Below are 24,889 nucleotides of genomic sequence, written 5' to 3' on the forward strand. Positions count from 1 at the left end.
GGCCACAACAATGCAAATATGTTACCTCTTTCTTTCTACTCTGACAATAAAGGGACTTTTCTTTTATTGCTTTTCAAACTGTCACACACTCTCATTTTCCTGTAATTAATACGAAAGCTGGTTGGCTGATATTTAATTCTTGACTGGGAAAGAGGGCTGTGATATCTTTCTAAAATCCCTTCCTCCTTAGGTACTCTGGCGGCTGGGAGCATTGGGAAAGAAGAGGAAATATCACATCTTTGGGAATATTTTTGAAAACTTTTAACTTCTGGCCTCTCATGGAAAGGCTCACCTGACCCATAGAGGTCTGAGATGGAGGGATGTAACTCTCCACAGTAACATCACCCTCTCTGTTACTGGCAAGCTGGCATAGGTTATACCTGTGACTCCCTAGTCCACTGCGAGAGTGACAAGTTGAGCTAAGGAATTGCTGAGATTCAACACAGCCAGATTCTCACAGCTGAGATTCAACACAGGGAAAAGGCCTGGGGACAGGGTAGCCACCTCCATTCCATCTGTGATTTTCTTGCAGATCCTTAACTCCAAGTGTCTGGGGAGCGGGCCGCTTCTTACAAAGCGCCAGAAGGGCCTCACTGAGAAATTCATAATATTTCTGTTAAGTCTTGACCCTGGAAAAAAACTCAGAAAAATCAAAGCTAAAGTTTCTAATTCTGTTGACTGTTACCTTTCTTCTCCCATAGTTGCTGGCATTTAGAATGCTCACTCTAAAAGTCACTCAATAGGTAGGACACACAACCATATTTAACTTCTTTTATGATGAGAGTCTCCTTAGGAAACAAGAATACCCTAGGAAATATATCATATAGGATGATTGCCTATAAAGATTTATGAAACATAAAATATGCCATTCTAAACTGTGGCTATATACTTAAACTATCTGATTTCCAGCACTCAGATTTTGACTGCTGTAAGAAATAGTCCTACAGAAGAAACAGAACTGGAAAATCATGTGCTTTTTTTAAAGTTTATTTTTATTTATTTTAAGAGATAGAGAGAGAGAGAGAGTAAGCAGGGGAGGGGCATGGAGAGGGAGGGAGACAGAATCCCACGCAGACTCCACACTGTCAGTGCAGAGCCCCATGTGAGGCTTGAACTCACAAACCATGAGATGATGACTTGAGCCAAAATCAAGAGTCAGACCCTTAACCAACTGAGCCACCCAGGTGCCCCGATCATCTGCTTTAAAAGATATCTACAGGAGATATTACCAGGAGTAGTAGGAGAGTAAGACCATCTTATTTTTTTTTTCTTTTTTAGTCTAACATCAGAAATGTAGAAATGCCTTTTCTTTTTTCTATAAAAGTACAAAACAGTCTGCCTCTCTAATAAAGCTCAATGCTCATCTCAAAATTTCCTAAGTCACACAGGGCATTTTGCATTGTATCAGAACAATCTGTAGTCTGACTCTATCCCTTCATAGTAGAAATTTCCATGATGTGGCAGTAGAGAAATTGGTGTCTGATAATTCCTACCCCACCTTAGGAACCTTTTCCTCACTCCACATCTCCTTGAAGAGTTTCATCCTATTTTGGTCAGAAATGACTTCATACACAACTATATATATGAACGCAGTAGTGATTTCAGCATCCAGCCATGTGTCTTCTAAGCCAGACTGCTAAGGAGGAAAGAGTGTCAGGGAGTTGGAGAAAATAATTCTGGAGATGGACAAAGAGGTGGCAAAGTGAAAGCTCAAAGATGAAGCAGGTTGTGAGGGTGTGTGCATGCGTTTGCTGTGCTTGACTAGGCATGGAAGAAAGGCATCCCCGCTTTATTCTGTCTTCCTTATGTGTGTTCTCAGAAGAACATCTGGTCTACCTGGAAAATCTGGGAGATCTTTAATGGAGACAGGATTGCAGATATAAATTTGGGATATACTTATACTAAAAGAATTATTCATTGCTGATCTGAAATTCAAATTTAACAGGGTATGTTGCATTTGTGTTTGGTAAATCTAGCAACTCTAAATGAAGAGCATAGAGTAAATGGCCCTGAGTTGAGCAGCTGCAAACTCTACTTGGGTTTGAGCTGGATCCTGGGTCTTTTTGTTTCAATGTGTTGACAGCACAATGATTATTAAATTATATTGGACATCAGGAGGAAAAAATTACCTTTGCTAATGCTTATAGATATTACTAAACTACCAAAAAGAAGAAAATAAATCAAAAGTGAAACGTTGCTATGTAAAAGTAATATTTTTTTCACTCCCTTACAAAGAATGCCTTCCTTTAATTATTGTTAACTATTTAACATTTCATTTATCTGTACAAAATTAATTTTATTTCTTGCTTTATTGGAAAGCAGGAAATTAATTCCTGTGTTTGGTCTTCTGGGGTTTTTTTTTTCTATAGAAAAATTGGAAAAAATACTCCTTTCATGCAGGTATAATCGCTGGGCTCATCTTTAATTTTTAAAATTATCCTTTAATCAGCTTTGTGTCTCAAATTACACAAGAAGCCTTATAATGATGAGAAATGTGTTGCTTATACAATAAGGGCCCCAAGGGGCTTAGTACCTTAGCGCCTTGAGAGCCCTCCATACATATAAATAAGCTTTCTCTTTGAGATCCAACAAAAAGAAGTATGGACATGAGCCTCGTTGCCTAACGGGTCGTTTTATAGGGTGTGGCAGATCCAGAAATCCTTTTATAGATTCTTATAAGCATGGAATTATGACAGGCATCTTTTATCCTTTTTCGGATTTAAACTGTGGAATGAGTAGAAAAAGACTAGAACGTGAATTCATTTTGAAAGGCAGAGACTTTCATTGCTTCACACACTACCGCTGAACGTGTGCTGGTGGACAGGAAAAACGGCATGTGTGCCCTGTGGAACTGACATCCGAGGGTTTTTTCACCTTCAAAATATGCATATTCAGCAGTCAAAATATTAGTTGTTTTGTAATTACTTAGAAATGAAGTGGGTTCATATTTTTTGCTGTATTCCAGCCAATGGTTAAGTGCATAGTTCCAACAACCAAAATAATGACATGTTTTTTTTTCTCTTACTCAGACTGATCAAATGCTCATTTTAATAGTGGGGATGGTAACTATCAGATTCAAGTTAAATAGGATTCTATTTTTTCTAATAAAACTATTAAAAATCTTTCACAGCTAAGCTCTGCTATTTCTGTCAGGTTCATCACTGCCTTTTAATGAATAATAACATTTTTGAAGTTTAAACAACTTATTAAAGGTTTATAGCCTTGACTATTCTATTGTGGACCTATCGCTAATCAGTATTTTTAGTGTGTCAACATTTTTAATCAGTGGCTAGGGTCATAGTTGGGCTAACACTTGACGGTCCCTCACAGTCGTAATACAAGCACGACTTAATAAGAGAATGTGTAATTATTTTCCATGAGGGATAATGTCATTAAACAATTGTGCTTAATAATATATGTCAAACAAAAAACATGAGATATTCAGAATTTTCACTGTGGATATTTTTATGAATTTCTGATGAGTGATTGTGGATCAGGACAACAAAAATTAAGACACTTAAAGTTTTTTGGCATTTGAGCCTTGGGAAAATTAAGGCCATAAATATAATAATGATATGTAATAATAAAAATTACTTTCAATGAACATTTTACTTTAATAGCATGTTATGTAATGTATTTCATGTGTTTTTCACACATTTTTTCATTCATGCAGAACCATCTGTTACCTAGAAAAAGTATATGGTTTCAAATTTAAGGTAACTTATCAAATTTTCCAGAAACTAAGAAGTTCTTATGTTTTTAGGATATAAGATAACACAAATAAAAAAAAAAAAACATGTATTTAACCCTCACTGCATTTTTCTGCATTGTTTGCTCCTTTCCCCATTGACAAAAACAAAACCCGCAGATCCAAAAAGGCATCAGTTAGGCCGAGTTTGAAAATTAGGGTTTAATACATAATCTGACTGCAGTTAACCTCCCCCGGAAATGCAGTCTTAACTGGTCGGTCAGGAATTTTCTGATGGGCGCCAAGGAGTCTGCCACATGGGCTCTCTCCATCCCCCAGAGGAAGATGAAGTAATCTGCCTGATAAGACTCTTTGCTTTGACCCCTAAGGGAAAGCAGCCTTGCCTGGAACAATCCTCTTGTGCTAGTAACTCTTGTCCTATCCCCCCTCTATAAAAACCTTCCATTTTGTACAACTCTTCTGAGCTCCCTCTACTAGCTAGAAAGGATGCTGCCCATTCATACATCATTTAATAAAGCCAATTAGATCTTCACATTTACTGGGTTGAATTAAAAAAAAATTAATGTTTATTTATTATTGAGAGACAGAGAGACATAGAGTGTGAGCAGGGGAGGGATAGAGAGAGGGGGAGACACAGAATCTGAAGCAGGCTCCAGGCTCTGAGCTGTCAGCACAGAGCCGGACGTGGGGCTCGAACTCAGGATCTGTGAGATTATGACCTGAGCTGAAGTCCATTCCCTAACCAAATGAGCCACCCAGGTGCCTCTTGAATGTTTGTTTTTTAACATCTTGAACTTCTGTCTCACTGAGAATGAGGTTTCATACCATCTGTGCTGGGATATTATATGTCACTAAATTAGAGTCATAGCGGCAGGGATGTTTTTCTTCCCCTTGTTCCCAGCCCACTCCCAAATCAGTGAGTTTTATGGATTTTGTGCCTGATGTTTGTTTTTTTTTCTGCTACCTTATGGTGTGTCCTCAGACCAGCACTCTTTTTGTTTGTTTGTTTGTTTGTTTGTTTTAAATGAAGAAGATTAAAAAATCCAAATGGCATCTAAGAAGTGTAAAGGCTTCAACGGCCAAAATTATTTTACATTGTTAGTCTTTAATATTATAGAATGTGAAATAACATACAAAGAATTTTCTTTGCAACTTCAAAATTGATCCCTGAAGAAAGGCAATCAGCTTTCTATTGCTGTCTCCAAATAACCTGAACGACTTCTTAATGAGCTCCTTCAGATCAATGGCTTCTGACTGTTCCTGTGGCTAGTCTATCATTCTAGCTTGCCTTTTATTTCCAGCATTTAGCCAGTTACTCGATTCTACAATTATAATTATTGAAGTTACTAACCCTCTCTTGCTCACCTCCATCCCAGTAGCCCCATTTCCTGGTCCTCCCTTCCTTTCCTTCTCATAAACCATTTACCCTGGGTTCAGGAACAAACATCTCTGGGTAGGCAGGACACTTGGAGTTCATGTTAAATATGGAAATGGAAATACAGTCCTCCGTGTAGCTCATCTGCCCTTGTCTATTTGTGTCTGGACTTGCATCCAGTCTTGTGCCTTGTTTCTGACCCCAAGTCCCCATCTCACAACTGATTCTGATAAGTGATTCCATATTGTGTTGTTCTCTGTGCACCTTAATAACTGCTATCATACTTCTCATTGGTGACAATATGCTGCTTTCTGAACTTAAATTTGTTCAGTGTGGATGTCCTTTCCCATTCCAGCAGGCAGATCCAGATCTGCAAATGGCTTTTCACATTGATAGATCAATTTTTCTATAGTGGGTTTTTTTACTGAGATGTGGCTTTCTTGGTCCGAGGCCTTAGTAAAATTTACAGGGACTCCATTCTCTTTTTGTCAAGAACATGAATTATAAAAGCTACATAAGGAATCATTGGATTTCCTTGAATTTTTTAGTTGGTATACACAGGTTATGTCAATAACTGAACGTCTTTACTTACATGCTTTTACTAAATATTTTGTCTCTGTATGTTATCAACCTTTATTAAAAAGGGTAACTCATCACTGAACTTTACATTCTGCCAAAACAGACACATTCTCAGGTGATGTCTTAAGTTTGAAAATCTAATAACATCCACATTAATGTGAATACGGACAATTGTTTATTCTTCATACCAACACATATCCAAGTAAGGTCCCATAATACTGGATTGCGACAAGGAAGAAAACAGATACAATTTTAAATAAGTTGATACCAGATGGTGTTTATTTAAATTACACTGTCCCTATTTTTAGACAATGCTGAAACTATAGCATTGTTTCTTTAACTTAGCTCCAATTAAGTCACTCACCAAATACCTAAGTAAGTACACTACAGTGACGACATATAAATCTCTGTCATGTAGGGGCACAACTCATTTGCTATTTTTGAATCCGAGTGCTTTGTGTAGAGTCAATTTGTTGTCAGAAAATGCTTTCAGAAAAGCAGCATCTTCTCTTTCTCTCCCTGCTTTATTTGAAAATAGTAGTAAGACTCTGAGTGGATAAGACTAATGGTCTCTAGGCAAGACAAGAGACTTGATGTCCTTGATCCTGCTGCTCAGAAACACGTGACTGTTCCACCTTGAAAGACTGATTCACTCTTTCACTTCCCCCAGCTAGAATCCTTCTCACCCAATGCCACTGGGGATTCCATTTATTTTACCTCCCAAGGGATTCTGTAGGTTCCAAATTTCTCACGCAGGTCAAATTTCAAAAGAGCAGCATGGCAATCCACTACTAAATTGACACCCCACCTGACCTCTGCCTCACTGAAGAGTTGGACTTCTGAGGCTTTAAATATTCACATTTAATTTCAGCTACCTGAGAGTGCCAGCTTCAGCAGGAATGAAAGGATGCCCTGTGGCATCTGTCCTTACTGATTAATTTGAATATATACTCCAATACAGATTATGAAGGCTTTGCTAACGGGGATTGGTGGAGTTGCTGCTTATTTTTTTTTCCACATCGATGTTGAAAAAAGAAAGGAAGTAGAGAAGAATGAGGATCTCTTCCCTGCCCCCCACCCCCCACCATTGGAGAGTCACAGACTTTTATGAAATGAGCATAATTTAATATTGTTCTTATTGTTCTCAGATTGTTCTAAGATCATGTTACTTATTTCCTATACTTGTTTTCTCAAGTTATACACTTGGCAGGTTATATTTGAAGTCTTCAAAATTAGCTGACTGTATCAAAGTTCTTCCACCATTCTCAAGTTCCTCATTAGACTGGGCTTTCTCTGACCCACTGTCATATTCAGGTTTTCCCCCAGTGTATCCAGCAGAATGTAGACGGTAACTGCCTGCTGAATACATGATTGAATGAATATAAAGTAAATGTCACATTCTTCGAGGTGCTTTCCCACCTAATCTGTGTTCCTAACTACTTAGGTCTATTATTTAAATTTAAATTTTGTTTAAAGCTAATACATGTTTACTTTCTGGTGTTCATGAGAGAAGTGGCAAATGTTAAAATCTAAACTTACTTTTGGAGACACTAATTCATACTGACTTCCACTGACAAATTAGTGGCCAGCCAGTCCTAAAGAATTATAATATAATACATTCCATTCTGACTAGAAAAATCCAAAACTACACTTAGTTTCAAAAACTTAAAGTTGGTGCCAATTAGAGTCATCTTTCCCACATGAGCTTATTATTCAAATTAGCTGGAGCCTCTGTAAACATTTAGATTTCCAACTCATCCCCAGAGAGCCAGAGGCAGCACCCAGAAATCAGTATTTTTTAACAAGCTCCCCCATGAGTGTTATGATCAGGTAATTTTGGTAACCAGTGAATTAGAGTTCACCAAGATGTTGCAAGATTGTTCTTGATGAATATGTGGCATTCACTGTTCAGGGCCAATAAAATCTTACTGTAAACAGAGTTTTGGATTACGTTCTTTTATAGAATATCCAGAGTATAGTTGCAATTTTTTTTGGATTTATGCTTTATAAAAACCTGGATAATTTGAGGGAGGGAGACAAATAGAATATTACCAGCTTCTTTTTTTCCCCCAAGAAGAAAGCCCCCATGGTGGGAATTCAGGTTTATTTAAACACCATGACATTATGACTAATATATTGGATGAGAAAATCCATTTTCATTTCTAATTTTTCCATATAAGAAGGCTTCCTGAAATTTATTATTGTTTTACTTTGGCTTATAACCTTAAAAATTAAATACTGAAAGTGTCTGTCAAATTTTGCAATTTTCCTGCTAACTGCAATAAAAAACAGCTCCAGGCGTATAAAACAAATGTCACTTTCATGAGAGCAAAGGAACATTTGACTTTCAACTAAAAAATATATCTGAATCCATGTTGTAGAGAAATATTAAAGTTGGTTAAATGTTAGAAAATGTAGACTAGAAAGAGAAAAATAAGACTGTAGAGATCGTAATGAGGTAGTGTCATCACGTGCTCAATCATGAAAGATAAAATGTAGAATTTTGTCAAAAAACAAAATGTTAAAATAAATTATAGTTCTTATATAAGTTCTGAGAAGGTAGTGAGAAACTGACAATTCAATGAAGAGAACAGGCATCTATTTCTCTTCAGTTGACTTTTGGCATACACACACAAATACATATACATAACATACGTTGATACGTATATTTAGATACTCTTACATACATATATACTTTTTCCTTGACATCGCTTTCCTGAGGCTTAGTCTGTTATGACTAATAAAAACCAGAAAGGATATTCATACATTTTTAAAAAAAATTGACATTCTTACATTTTTAGTATTTCATTTACACCACCTGTGGTAAACCTAGAAAATTGCTATTATTTTGAGATTGTTTTTCTGAAGTAATCTTATTTCTGGGTCTGTATCACAATTCAATATAAACAGCCTAAAATCTATTAGAGCAAAGTGGTCAATAAAAACAGGAGGACACATAAAAGAATTAGAAAAGTTTTTGAAAATATTTCCTTGGAAAGGTACATACAGAAAACATTTCACAAGCACGTGTTTTCCCCTGCAACATTCAATTTATTTGTTGTATCTGTGTGGATGAAAGTTTGTAGTTGAATTTGCACTTGTAAACATTGCAGACTTTCTCCCTTATGGAAAGTAACCATGGGAAAGAAGACACAAATAATATTAGGAATCAATAGGAAATGGCTTATTCAGAAAAGTTAATTTCTGAGTATAAGTAATATACCTAGTAAAAATAATAATAATAATAACAAAGCACAATAGTTATTTGGATTATATATAAACATTTATTTTGATTGGTATATGTATATATTGGAATGTGTGTATATATATATGTGTATATATATATATATATATATATATACACACACACACACACATATATATATATTTTTTTCCAAGTGTTCAGAGAACTTTTACAGTTCCTTCTTATACATTATTTCTTTATCATAATAGTATTGCTATATTCTTATGTACAGTTTGTTGGTGTTTGTCATTCCCTTCAGGAGTAAATAGTAAACTTACCTAAGGCTTTTCTTCAACATACCAAATTATCTACAATACCATAAACAAACTGGCTAAATTTAATTTTAAAACTACCAATTACATGGTATAAGTTTATCCAATTGTTATGTTTATAAATATTAAAATGGTTTAACTCTTCAGAAATTTTTACATTGAATAGATGATAGTGATTTATTGGCTCCCATAAGAATTCTGGCTTATATCTTGTTCACCAAGTATCAATTTACTTTCATAGGTGACCAACTTGCCAGTGGGAGCCTATTTTTTTTACAGTAAGACTTATTTGGGGAATGTCAAAATCATATGTTATAATAAATGTGGTTCCTAAGTCCATGGATTGATAGTCATGGTCTATTTTGTGTTTCTAGAGGCAGGTTTCTGGGGCTCTACATTAATTTGAAGGTAGACTAAGTTTGTATGCTACAAAGCCTAAAGAAATCACTGCAATAACATCAAAAAATTATACCAAGTAAGTGAACAACAACAACAACAACAACAACAAGATCTTAACTGGAATCATTAAAAAAACTTCAATTAATCCAAAAGAAGATAGAAACAAAAAAAAAATGGAAAAGATGCAACAAGTAGAAAATAAGCAGAAAGATGATAGATTTTAAACCCAATCATATTAATTTTCATATCAAACATAAATGGCTTAAATGCTCTAGTCAAAAAGCAGAGATAGTAGGATGGAAAAAGGAGACCCAACTATAGGCTGCATAGAAGAAGTGCATTTCAAATATAAGGTACAAATAGGTTAAAAGTAAAAGAATGAAAACCACACACCAACATAGCATTAATCAAAAGAAAACTGGAGTGCCTCTATTAACAGCAAAATAGAATCCAGATCAAAAAATATTTCCAGGGATAAAGGTCATTTTCCAATAATAAAGGAGCTAGTTGATGCAGTGGACTCCACAGTCCTAATTGTTCACACATCTTTTAACAGAGCTTCAAAATACATCAAGCAGGGGCGCCTGGGTGGCTAAGCGTCTAACTCCGGCTCAGGTTATTGATCTCACAGTTTGGTTTGTGAGTTCGAGCCCTCTCTCTGCCGGGCTCTCTGCCCTCAACACAGATCCTGTTTCAGATCCTTTATTCCCCCTCTCTCTGTCCCTCCCCTGCTTACATGCTCTCTCTCTGTCTGTATCAAAATAAATAAATAAATAAAAATACATTCAAAATACATCAAGCAAACGCTGATATAACTATAAGAAGCAATAAAGAACATCACAATTATAGTTGGAAATTTCCACATTGCTCTTTCTATAATTGATAGTACAAGGATATAGAAAATCAGTAAGGATATAGAATACCTGAATACTATCAAGTAACCTGGTCAACTTGATGAAAATTTTATATACAGTTCAGACAGATAATAAGTGTATTAACATGCAAATGCCTAATCTATTAATTAAAGGAAAAATTAAAAAATGTTTACATATAATCATGAAATGACAAGCTTAATGTAAACGGAGTCAAAAAATATTTAATCAGTACAACAGTTTAGTCATATTTTTCATTATACCTCCTCCCTAAATCAATCTATACAAGGATTTTGCTATTACAGATATGCTTTTTAGTGAACATTACACATGGAAAATGTATGAGAATACTTATCTCTTTTAAAATTAATTTTAAGAGCTATATAATTTATGAAGTTTAAAAAGCTTCATCTTACGGAACATATTTTCATTTTCTATGCATCAGAATGCCTACTGTGAAAAGGTGAAAGGTAGGAACTGAAATAGTTATTTACAATAAATCATGGCAGATATTTGACTACAGTCAAAAATACATTTGAAGACAGTTTCACAAAAAACCCTATATACACTCAATCTAAGATGCTACTGATTAGAAAACATGCCATTATTTTAGGTTCCTCTAGAAAATAATAAATGCCTCCAATTAAAATTATGACATTGTAAGATATACCAATTTCTGAGATGTTAAAATGTAAAATGTGTGTGTGTTCTGAGATGTTAAATGTATCTCTAGATGCTAAATGGATGTGTTCTGAGATATTGAAAGGTAAATAGGTGTGGATTTTATAATCTAAACCTAAAGATATGTCTCCCCTGAAATGAATTTTATGTGAAGTGAATTCAGACTCTGTTGACTCACTGAAATAGCCATCTAGGCTTAGTATTTCTTGGAAAATTAATAAATTCTCTGTCTTGAATTTTTGAAAAAGCAAGATATTCCCAACTCTCTGCTGGTGAATAATATACCAGGGAATAAAAGGGCTACACAAAATGGAAAAAGTCATTGTGAACTCAGAAATACTTAACATATTATATATTTCCCCCCAAATCCTTGAAGTAAGAAGTTTGTTTCTGTTGATGTCTTTAGAAAGCTAGAGTTCTTAGCACAAACATTCCAAGCAATGAATGAGTTTCAGTGTCATTGGCCCAACTAAGGCTATATTTTAACATCTGGCCCAATTAGTTATTGATATGAACCCTGAGCACTTCCATTTTCTAGGGCCCCACACAAATTCAGACCAGGAGATACTACAGAAAGATATTTAGAATGGTAAGAACATTTAGAAAAACAATTACAAATAGTATAGTGTAGAATTGGATGTTGCAATAATATATATTTATTACCATAATATTAAAACAGCTTACACAGGTTAAAAAAACTAAACAAATCTATGAATTAAAACACAATGAAGGAAACTGAGCAGAGAAACATCCTGTATTTTAATTTTGATGAAACAGTATAATAGTCAAAATTTGTTCATTTCTAAAATTCCTATTGTCAAAATAATCAAGGAAATATATAACTTAAAAATCTTTTAGTTAATTTTTAAAATATTTTTTGCCAAACTACATTTTTTGCCTAATATCAGTAACGTTTTTTAATAGTAAAGTTAATAGTGACAAGTATTCAGACAATAAGTATTTACATGTGCTTTAAGTTAAATTATCCAAGCTCCTATTAGGTTTATAAAATATAAGCAAATTTTACTTAGCTGGGTCTTAGATAATTGATACTATGGAAAATGTTAGAATTTTTAATTTAACATACATTTTTCAGTGGATATAGCCATTATTTTTAATACATATGTCTAAGCAGTTCATTCAGTCATATTCAGATAGAGTTTGGTCCTTCACTTTGCATGTTATAAACCACCTGGATCACTTACCTTATCTTTTCTTTGCTTTTCATCCTGGTATACAGTCCAGTGTTCTCCATCATTGCTGTATGCTAGTTTGTAAGAACCTACGAACTGTACATGACCAAAATCTTTAGCTCCTTGTGTAATGATGCCAGTTACTTTGGTAGGGACCAGAAGGTCCACCTAAAAAAAGGAAAAGACATAATTTAAATGCCACAGCAGAGTCCATTATAAATGTGCAAGTTGCTCAAGTTCAGGAGATTAAGTAACATGCATGTTAAAGCCAAAGATCCACGGGGCGCCTGGGTGGCGCAGTCGGTTGAGCGTCCGACTTCAGCCAGCTCACGATCTCGCGGTCCGTGAGTTCGAGCCCCGCGTTGGGCTCTGGGCTGATGGCTCAGAGCCTGGAGCCTGCTTCCGATTCTGTGTCTCCCTCTCTCTCCCCTCCCCCGTTCATGCTCTGTCTCTCTCTGTCCCAAAAATAAATAAAAAAAGTTGGAAAAAAAATAAATAAATACTATAAAAAAAGCCAAAGATCCACTGATTATTTGTATTTTGAAACTGATGACTGAGTCTGTGATTGGCTAATAATTTTGACTTTGCCACTGGATAAACTTAGTTGAAAACCTGAATAACTATTTTGACTGTTTTAAAATAAAACGATGGTCATTTTAGTCTACCAATCAATTTTATATTAAACCAAATTCCTCTAGCTGTGCAGTTTTGTGCAACTAAGATTGAACAGGGCAGGCAGGGCTGATCTTCTTGGGATGAAGGTCTTCCCCAGCTTGTCTTCCAGAGCTTGTGCTTATAATTCAGTTTTCTGACTTTACTGGTCATTTCAATTTTAATAAAAATCAGACTCTAGTTGTATACACATTAGGAATAGAAATGATATTATATGTATCACAGTTAAACATTAAATACAAAGTCAACATTATTTCCATGAGTTTTAATCAGCTCAGGAATATATAATTGAATAATAGTAATCATTGTACAATGAAAATCTTGTTTAGAAAACTACAATTCTAAAAATGTTGAGGAGAAAGTTGGACATTCTTCAAAAATGAAGGAGGATTACAGTATGCATCCCTGACTTGTGGGATCTGTGCTCATGAGGTGTTTTTTCCTACAAAATACATACTTACAAAAGCAAAACACGCATGGAGACTCAGTAAGCATTAAATTAATCAAGATGTGATTGAAATGCAAAAGACAGCATTGATTTTCATGAAAAAGAATTCATAACATTGAATAATTTAGTAGAATTCTGTTCTCTAATTCATGAAGCTTTTCTTATATCTTATTATGTTAATTAAAAAAATATAGGAATCTTTGTTTTCCATGTGGACAATTCTCGTAAGAGCTTTACCTTTAGGTTTATTAATGTTCCTTGATCTACAGCTTCCGCTCTCCTTCCACAATAGCGACCTACTTCCTCCTACTTCCTGTGACTAAGTGCCCTGCTTACATCCTTGATCTTATCATCTTTCACTGTCATGATCCCATATGTGACCTTGGTGGCTTTCAACCACTATGTCCTTTTGTTTCTATTTCAGGTTCTTTATCCTGTGAGATGTATGCAGCCACAAATAGACAGTCCTGGGTCAGACATAGTCCATGAATGAAAAGAGAGAGCCAGGGTGAATGTACTGAATAGACCATATTTAGTGACTGTATTTAGATGCTTTTCAATAAAGATATGAAAAAAGTTCCCAAAGTTTCACAGCCTAGGAAAATTTCTTTAAAAATTCACAGGGGATTTGACCACTTTTTGTAACACTGTTTAATTAAAGACATCAGACTCAACTTGCACAATGAATTAAGACAGAAAACTACCTTTAATTCTTTATTAAAATACTTTAGAAAGTTTATCAAAACTAGAAAATATTTTTGTTTCTGCATATTTCCTAACATGTATTATATCATCTAAAATATCTATCCTGCAGCAAAGCAAGGTGGCAAAATGATGATACCTGGGAAGGAAACTTTTGTTGCCTCATACACACTATGCTAAGTGCTTTCTTGTGTGTCCTCAATGAATCCTCTCTACAGCCCTGTACAGTACCTTTGAGATGAGGGAACAGAGGCTAATATATTATGATGTGTGATCCAAAGATAGATAGTGAGTAAAGGGAGGATACTAGATTCAAATTCAACATTCTGATTCAAAGTTCCATTATACATAAAAATTCTCACTCAATGATTTCTTGCTATTCTTTGTGATTATTTCAGAAATTTCTGGAGAATCTCAAAGTTTCCTCACTACACTCATTAAACTTACAGAAACTCTAAGCTCCAAACCAAAACAATCCTGGATTTATAATACGAGAAGAGCCCTGTAATTTTTTTTAATGTTTGTTTGTTTGTTTGTTTGTTTTTGAGAGACAGAGAGAAAGAGAGAGAGGGAGAGAACATGTGCACATGAGTTAGGGGAGGGGCAGTGAGGGAGGGAGAGAGAGAATCCCAAGAAGGCTCTGTGCTGTCAGCGCAGACATGGGGCTCAAACCCACAAACCATGAGATCATGACCTGAGCCGAAATCAAGAGTTGAACACTTAACTGTCCGAGCCACTCAGGTGCCCCAGAAGAGCCCTGTGTTTTAACATGAATTTTGGCTCTGTTACTTCACCTATCCAGGCTTAAAAATACAGATTGCTTTTGTTCTAAGTCCAAATATAATTGTGCAGACACCTAGGCATTGCTACTGGTCTTCAAAATGCTTTTAATGTTGTTGACACTCAATTAAATGGGCAAAAAATCTTCCAACACTCTGAGTCACTGTGTTGCTTGCAAGGCTATAAACACACAGGAACTCAAACTGTCTCCAAGAATATGAACATTTCCATGTTGATTCTTCACTCTTTAAACTTCTATGAGTGTTTAGCTACAATGACGCAATGAAGAGTCTTATAGCATATCTCTTTTTCTGTGGTATTTCTTAAAGTCAGCTGGGTTTCCTGCTGGGTGGAGATGTTTTCTCCTTAAGCTGTGTTTCTTGGCTCTTTCTAACAGATACGTTTTTCTCCCACTCTAACTGCTCCCCTTCTCCAGCTTTTTTGTTTGTTTGTTTGTTTGTTTGTGATCTAGAAATGTTTTTCTTTTTTGTTCCAGTTAAGTAAATTTCTCTACTTTAATAGTCAGAAATCTGCTTCAAGCTGGATTTGTCCTAAAATTTGCTACTTAATGTAGCAAAAAAACTTAGAATACCAGGTCTAAGCAAACCTTCTTTAATGTAAAAATAATCAGCATCCCACACTTAACACGAAGCTGCTGCAACAGGGTATATACAGATCTCACTTTGAAACACACTCACAGACATGTCACCCTCATGTTCAGCATGCAGGATGATCCCAGAAAAGCTCATTTATCTCGATCTATGCTAACCCTTAGCTCATGAGCACTTTGCCCTCTTATGGATCTTCTGAGTTAAACTTGTACTGCAAACATGCTAGACAAAATGCCTTCAGCTGTTTTAGATAGACCTTTACCTCCAGAGATTTGGCTCAAATACAGCAGGTTATTTAGGGCACTGAGCTGGCGTATGGGTAGACATTTGGCTTAGTGCTCTGCTCTTCATGTCTGGATCTGTATTAAATGTGTCTCATATGTAACAATCCCTCAATAAAAGTTTTGCTGGATTGAGTTAAAACTACTTCCTAAGTATGTTCTATGGACAAGAACCAACCATGCCTAAGGAGGCCACAAGGTGCAATAGCAGAAAATGCCAAGAGTCTTTCTCTTGTTTCTGTACAGAGGATAACACCATTGGTCAAGGAAATATAGTATCACAGTGGCACCAACCAATTTTTACGGGGAAAGGCAACTAGTTAAAAATCTTCTCCAATCTTCTTAAGAGGCAGTCTATTGTAGAAGAGCTAGATGGTCTGGGTTCCCCAAATGGCTCTGCCCTCACTAGCTATATGCCCTTGGGAAAGCTACTTTATTTCTCTACATCTCAATTTCCTTATCTGAAAAATGAAGATAACAACCCTCATAGGATTTTTATGAGGATTAGGTGAGTTAGTATTTACTAAGTGTGTAAAACAACATATAAAATATACTAAAGGCTATAATAGAATCTGCTAAGAGTAAAACAATAAATAAATCTGGGGAAATAATCTATTATCACTTTCAGAATGTTATTAGAAGCATAAATACAGAAACAGAGAAAGAGGGTGGTTAGATTGTCCTACAAGCAACTTCTGGAACATAGTATATTTTGGTCACCTTCTTAAAAAAATAGTAATTTCATCTTCAATTAAAATAGAGAAAATGTGAAGCAACTGAAATTCCCATTTATGGGTGAAATGTTTTACTAAAAGTAATATAATTTTATGGAATGTTGTACATCCTCATTTGAATACTAAGATTAATTACTGGAGGGAAATGGTTCCAAAATAATACTAAAAGAGAGAATTAGATTTGAAATTATGGTGAGTGATTTATTTTCCTTTAATTATATGAGTAAAAAATGAGAGATTCATATATAGAGAGGCTTAAATGACATAGAAGTAAAGAAAAAAGTATTGCATGAGGGTTATGTAGGAATGCAACTCTTATGTTGTAAAACATCCTGTAATGTTTTAGTGAAGCATAAATATTTTTAGAGTGTCTAACTTAGGAAAATTATAGAAAAACTAAGAGCATTTGTTTGACAAAGGTCAAGATAAATGGCATTTCAGATATCTGCCTAACAGCTTGACAGATGGTTCCCTGGGAGAGCACACTAGGAAAGTCAGTTGATTTTCACAGAGATGTTCTTAAAGGGGTGAGGAAAATGAAAAGTGATACAGATAAACAGGTGTGCAACTGTGGATATTTTACATATAAATAATAGTAATAGTAATAACAGTAATAATAATGTGTAATAGCTGTGCAACAGTCTCTGTTATAGTTACATGATAAATATGAAAATTATTTAACAAGTCTCCTGTTGATATTCCTTTAATTTGTTTGTACTTCTTTGCCATCAGTAAAAACTTAGAATGAACTCCCAAGTTCATATCTTCATTCACCGATGCAACTATTTCTTGTAGGCCTAAATGACCTGCCATTTGAAATGTGATATGCATTGTTTCCTTTCTCTCAAGAAAGATTATACACTTGCATCTAGGGTATATGATAAATCTTTCTCTGCATAGTCACCAATCTCATGTTTTATAAAATTTTACATTTATGACAATTCTGAAAATGGCTTTTTTATATTTAATGTACATAAATGGCAACAAGTGGCATTTAATTTACATTCTCCCAATTGGGTTCAGTCTCACTAATAACATATACAGATGGTCTCTTTAATGTCCTTTATTTATTAGATGTTAGAGATTTTCTAATTGTTTTTAAGAATTATGGACTTACATGGTATCAGTATGGGCTTCTGTTATATTTGTTGTTTTATTTTCCTAATTTTCTGTCATTTAATTTTATATTTTACACACAAATTTTTAATTTTCCTGTACTTAAATCTATCAATCACTCCTTTTGTGATACCATATTTTTTATATGCTTAAAAAGATTGTTCACTTAATTAAATCAATCAAATATGATCTACATATTTACCTATGATTTCCTATTATGTTTTTTTTTCTTTCTTTTTTCTTTCAACACCTAAACCATCTTGACTTTATGGATATGTATGGTGTAACATTCTTTTTTACAAGAATGTAATTTTTGCAACACTTTTTCCCAAATAATCCATTTCTTTTTTTTTTCTCCCTCTACCTGGCTGATAGTTACAAGGTTTGCTCTTTATTTTGAAATTAACACTATGACTCAGGGTCATCACCATCACATATTAGGATATATTTTGGTGAGATTCTCTTTTATTGCTTATGGATGGAATCAAGTGGGTCCATTCAAGCTGTAGCCTAGTTTCTGGGGGAGGGAGGTGTGGTCAGAAGGTTTTCTTGTTTTATGGTTTAAAATGTTGCTTCTTCCTTTTTTGGTATCTTCCATTAGGAGGTCAGTTATCCAAAGACAGGCTCTTTACTTCTGATTTTTCTTATTTATGTTCTTTTCTCACTCATAATGTTCCTTTTTTATTACTCTCCATTCTGTCCTCAATATTATGGATTTTATTTTTGATAATGCAATTTCTACTGCTACATTTTAAAATTTCCTTGAAACACATTATTATTAGGATACCTCCCTCATCATCTCAGGATTTATTTTATCCTCTCTGGTATTCATGGAGAAAATTCCTTTGTACTTTATATACATTCTAGTAATCTGCTGTTCTGATAGGAAATTTTCTATTTTCGCAATTTTTCTTCATGCCTTTAGAATAATTTCTATCTTATTGTTGTTCTACAAATTGAAAAATAAGTCCCATATCATCTTGTTTTATTTTCCTTTACTTGAACAGAGAGAGGACAGTCCTGATGGCAGCACACTGGTCACAAGTGTCCCCTTGGCCCCTCACCAGCTATTAGGCAGTTGTGAGAATTCTCTTTCTGACCTTCAGATGTCAACACTGCCTTTGGCCTTTTTACCAATGCCCAGCAGAAGTTTAGGCTGAACAGGTTAGCTAGTCTGAAGGACAAGTCTCTCTACTCTTGCTGTTTTTCCTCTGAATATTGTAAGGATAATGTATTTTCTTGATAACACAAAATCCAAAGCATTCTCTTGTCAAATATAAGATCCCAGGGGCAGGCAAGTTTGTCTCTGTTGTTCATCTTGCACCTGGCACACAGTAAGTATTCAATAAATACATATTGAATGAATGCTTTTATATTTTAGGATTCAGTGAGCCAACATGTAGCCAACATATATTTTACTCTACCTAGCCAGCTTTGTATTAGGAGGCAAATGGGTGTGATGGGACACTGGGAGGGAGAGCAGGGGCCACAGCATACAGTTTCTGCTTGTAGTAAAATGACGGTTGGGCTCTCCAGACACCAAGGCAGGCTCTGGGTCTTGGCCACCACTGTTCTGATTTAGATGTTGGAATCCACACGCTCTAGGCACAGGGGATTCAGCCCAGGGGCCTGGAAAATCACCAAATGGCATATATTTGTATGCATACTTCATGGATGAGGGAAGCGAATCAAGGGTTGCAGTAGAAGTTGAATGAGTCAATATGACATAAGCAATTTCCTCATAAGCTCAACATAGGAACACTTAAAATCAGGCTTGCTCTCTCAGTTCCAGAGGAAATGGGAGAGAAAATTCAACCAGGCTTCACTAAAATTATGTGTAAATGAAAGTCCAATGATTTAAAATTTTCTCATTCAATCTCAAAGAAATTTAAAAGACAAAAACAACCAAATTATATATTATACATTAGGATTAATATAATATATAGACTGAATCTAATGCCTTTGTATTGATTTACTTAAATCATGACACCAAAAGGGAAAATAAGTTGATTTTCTCTTCTTTTTTTAATGAGTGACCTTTGTAATATTCTATATAAATTTTATTTTTTGAATTGTTTTGAAAAAATATTCTCAAACAATTGTAGTTAGAAGTAACTAAAATCGACATTAGGTTAACAGGTAAGCTCTTACCCAATTTCTCCAAATCCTATGTCAGAAAGAATAAAGTATTTGACAAAAATTATAAAACTTAGAAAATTATTAGGGAAAAGAATCATACTTTTCTCATTGGGTTATGGAAAGTGATTTTCTGCTGAGCTCACCAAAAATAAGATCATCCTGAGAGAGTAGAATTAACATATCTTTATTTACCTTTCAAGCTTGATTTTGATTAGGCTGGGAACTTTGACTTATTCCATGAATAAAAATTCAGGGCAATGGCTAATTGAATTAGTCTGCAATTGATAGGGTCATTATTAATTAGTAAGTGGAGACTTAATACAAGACTTTGATCAAAGAACATAATGATATCCGATAAATATCGTTCAGATATCTTAATTAGAGCCGTGCCAGAGCCCAAATGCAGCAGAAAATAAAGAAAATTACTGGCAAGTGATTTGCATGTAATTTAAAAAACATAGCACAACTTTTAAATAGGAAGTGAGGTAGTTTGTTATTTAGTGCTTTCTGATAGCACAATGAGAGGGGAGCCAAGGTAAAAATTGTGTCAGCATCTTTTATAAAGCCGGAGGTTCACTGAACTGGCAATCAAATTTGCATGCACTTCAGTGGCCAGAATTTGGTTGACTGTTCGCTTGGAAAGCCTGTTTTGAGTATATTTCTTTGGCAACTACTTTACTGAATATAATTTTACCAAAGGCACTTATATTTTATATAACCATTGTGTATTTTAGAGATTGACATTTACAAATACAAAACATCTATACACAAATATGTGTGTCGATATGTGAATTTACACATATCTTCTTGTTTTGGGACAAATACATAAAACTCATGAGAACTCTGAAAATAAAACACCCACAGAGTAAAGTATACTGCAACAGCATATCACAATGCATATCTTAAATATTATGAGGACCTCGAAAGGTAGGAAACTTGACAGAACGCACAACCTATTTTTATGTACCATGCTGGCTGGAGGAGCTATGCATTTGAGGTCGATATAAAACTTTGCCATTCTCACAATTTGTATATCATCCATAGAGTCCTGTGCATGATTTGGTTTCATCAGACCAGGTGAGCCTTCACACTAGATTTTCAGCCTTACCTTCACATATGCACATTACATGGTGACTGATTTTTAGGCTTCAACAACATCCTTGCAAAGAGAACTAGATGTAACTTTCCTCCCTTGTCCTTACAAAAGGAAGTGGAAAGAGGCATGGACTCTCAGGAACCAGGCGTGAAGGCGTAAATTCTTCAAATTGCTTTGGGAAAATGTACCATCAGTGTCAACAGCTAGAAAATAGCCCAGGTCAATGTGTTGCTCTGAAGTGATTGGAGGGGAAAGGGAGGGATGTGGCTCAGCTGTCTGTGGATTACAGGGTTAAGAGCCATTGACACAGAAAGTGAATGGCCCTGAAGGGTGGCTTTGTAAAAACAATCTTTTGTCCAAAGGATAAAATATACATATAGTATGGATAAAAAGGATACAAGGTATTTCCATTCAAATGCATGGTCAGTAACACTGTCAGCATTTTATTTGTGTAAAAAGGACGAGCCTGGCTTTGGTGGATCTGGCAGGGCTCTCTAGTCCCTAGGACACCAGTCACCACACATCATAATTGTAGTTTTAAAGAGCCTCAGTGACAACCCTGGTTATAGATTTCCTCATGGAATACCCATAAAACCAATGTGTTTTGTTTACTTATATTAATTTATTTATGGTAAAAATATCTCCTCTATATTCTTCCACTGCTAATTTCCATTAGTTTTGTTCCCAAATAGAAATAAGGAGCAGCTATTGTATTCTTGAGACTCCAATTTTATCAAGCTTCTCTTTGAGGTCCTAATATTAATTTTCCATTTATTCTCTTTCATACAGTGTCTAAGGTCTTTTGAGCTTATTAAGTGGTAAAGTATGAAACTGGGTGCTGGATGCTGATAAAATCTAAGTACTACCGATGAACATATTTTAATTAGGTTCCATAGTGCAATGTGGCCTGGATATATTTATAATAAATTCCAAATAGGTACATGCCTAACAGTTACAGTGGCATGCCTTGAATATAGGGTATATAACTTTCATAAAATATGTCCTTCTTGATTGCATGTGAACAATAAGATGCTAATATTTTCCTTTTTTCAAGAAGTAGCACTATGTTTAAGGGACTATCATATATTTGCTTGTCTTAGAACAAGAGCTCATTTCTTTGTGCAATCAGCTCCAAACAATCTCATATTTAAAAAATCACATTCTTTAACTCTAAAATTATTCATGCACTAGGTTTTCGATTACTGTAAAATAGCTCATAAAGCACAGTCTTAAATTAGGTATAGAATTAATAAATCACTTGGAACAAACTCATTCTATTAAGCTTATTTAATGTTTTTGCATATGTACTCAAGATTTTTAAAACTCTCCAAGTTATAGCTCACTTCACTAAAGGATCACTTATAGATTTAAATGAAGAATTTCATGAGACATCTCCCACCCTTATGGTTGAACATCTTTGCAATAACTGTCTTTGATATCCCATCTGAGACTTTAGTCACAAAGCTGCTGAAGTTTATTAACATAATTTGCAAAGAAAAAAAAAACAGAAGTGAAATAAGCAGAAAGTAGGGATACAGTCCCTTTCATTTGTTATTATAAACACTTAAGGATCCTAAAATCCAAAAAGATATTTTTGTCAAATTTGAACACTAGTTTAAAGAAAACAGGAATCATATAGAAATCATTAGATAGAATGACACTAAAAACATAATTTTAGAAAGTTATTTATAATGGAATCAATCACCAAGAGATAAAAACAGAAACAAACAAACAAACAAAAAACTATTCATCTTCATAAGTAACTCACAAGATTTGTCACTTGATCTTGTGGCTTATCAAACCTAAAAAGGTATTTTTCTCATTACAGAGAAACCTGGTACATTTCAAGAAATGCTGAAATATCTGTTAGTTTAGGAATCAGAATATAACCTTTGACACATCTATATGTTAAACAGAAGCACTGGAGGTCCAATGCAAGTGACTTTTTAAAGTTTCCCCTTTCAAGACACTTGGGACAAAGGTCGCATATATAATTTACTACCTCTTTAATACCCTATGTTCTAAAAAATGACCTTGTAATGCATTGTCTCCAACTCTTTCGCAAAGTAACGTTTTCTTTAAAAAGTAACAGCAAGTGGGAGCATGGAAGATGGTGGCGTAGGAGGACGCTGGGCTCATCTTGTCCCGCTGATTGCTTAGATTCCACCCACATCTGCCTAAATAACCCAGGAAACAGCCAGAAGACTAGCAGAACGGACTCTCTGGAGCCAAGCGTAGAGGAGAGGCCCACGGAAGAGGGTAGGAAGGGCGGGGAGGCGGTGTGCGCTACAGGGACTGGCAGGAGGGAGACGGGGTGGAGGGGCAGCCTGCCGGCAAAGCAGAGTCCCCGAGTCTGGCTTGCAAAAGCGGAGAGGCTGGACTGCATGAGTTCTGACAGCCAGTGGGACTTAACATCTGGAATGTTATAAGTCAACAGCTCTGCTCAGAGAGCGGGAGGGAGAGAGGACACTGGGAGGAAGAGGTGTTGAGCCCTGGAAGACAGAGTTCAGCTCGGCGGTGGGGAACAAAGGCGCTGTCCAGCGCCATCCCTCTCTCCCATCCCCCAGCCAAAATCCCAAAGGGAACCAGTTCCTCTTCACTGAACTTGCTTGCACCTCACAAACACCCAATGCTGTGCTTCTAGGATCCATCCCTCCGACGGGTCTGCCTCCCTCCCAGTGCTGCAGGGCCCCTCCCACAGGGGACCACCAACAGCAAAGTAGCTAAGCCTGCCCCTCCTGCCCCTCCTGCCCCTCCTGCCCCTCCTGCCCCTCCTGCCCCTCCTGCCCCTCGCAGATCTGCCCTGGCTAATACGCCCTTGGCCAGATCCCATCGAAGCAGCACCACAAGCCTGGCATTGTGCAAGTAGCCCAGACAGATGTCACACCACTCCACAGTGAGTCCCTGCCCCTGGGAGAGGGGAGGATAAGGTACACACAGTCTGACTGGGGCCTCAGTGGTGGGCTGGGGGCAGACATTGGGTCTGACTGCGGGCTGCCCACCAACACAAGTTACTCCGGACAGCACAGGGGAAGTGCCCTGCAGTTTGGAGCTACTGCAGGGACTATCCAAAATGATGAAACAGAAGAATTCTCCTCAAAAGAAACTCCAGAAGTAGCGACAGCTAACAAATTGGTCAAAACCGATTTAAGCAATATAACAGAACAAGAATTTAGAATAATAGTCATAAAATTAATTGCTGGGCTTGAAAAAAGCATAGAGGGAAGCAGAGAATCTATTGCTACAGAGATCAAGGGCTTTCCCCTGAGAGCTTTCCCCTGAGATCAGGAACACAACAGGGATATCCACTCTCACTGCTGTTGTTTAACAGTGTTGGAAGTGCTAGCATCAGCAATCAGACAACAAAAGGAAATCAAAGGCATCAAAATTGGCAAGGATGAAGTCAAGCTTTCACTTTTTGCAGATGACATGATACTATACATGGAAAACTAGACAGGCTCCACCAAAAGCTTGCTATAACTGATACATGAATTCAGCAAAGTTGCAGGATACAAAATCAATGTACAGAAATCAGTTGCATTCTTATACACTAATAATGAAGCAACAGAAAGGCAAATAAAGAAACTGATCCTTTTTACAATTGCACCAAGAATCATAAAATACCTAGGAATAAACCTAACCAAAGATGTAAAAGATCTGTATGCTGAAAACTATAAAAAGCTTATGAAGGAAATTGAAGAAGATATAAAGAAATGGAAAAACATTCTGTGCTCATGGATTGGAAGAATAAATATTGTTAAAATGTCAATACTACCCAAAGCTATCTACACATTCAATGCAATCCGAATCAAAATTGCACCAGCATTCTTCTCGAAGCTAGAACAAGCAATCCTAAAATTTGTATGGAATCAAAAAAGACCCTGAATAGCTTAAGTAATATTGAAGAAGACCAAAGTGGGAGGCATCACAATCCCAGACTTTAGCCTCTACTACAAAGCTGTAATCATCAAGACAACATGGTATTG

The 24,889-nt window shown here is 35.8% G+C and overlaps 1 protein-coding gene across 2 annotated transcripts in view; it reads right to left on the reverse strand.

Annotated features, from left to right (window-relative positions):
- EDIL3 (EGF like repeats and discoidin domains 3) overlaps positions 1 to 24,889 on the reverse strand; it is a 413,457-nt gene that overhangs the window by 11,493 nt on the left and 377,075 nt on the right. For both annotated transcript variants that reach the window (XM_011284418.3, XM_011284414.3), the window contains one exon: positions 12,337 to 12,492. In XM_011284418.3, the coding sequence (XP_011282720.1) occupies positions 12,337 to 12,492 (156 nt within the window). The remainder of the gene's footprint in view (positions 1 to 12,336; positions 12,493 to 24,889) is intronic.

The sequence above is a fragment of the Felis catus genome, chromosome A1 (genome assembly GCF_018350175.1).
Source record: "Felis catus isolate Fca126 chromosome A1, F.catus_Fca126_mat1.0, whole genome shotgun sequence".
NCBI classification, from domain to species: domain Eukaryota; kingdom Metazoa; phylum Chordata; class Mammalia; order Carnivora; family Felidae; genus Felis; species Felis catus.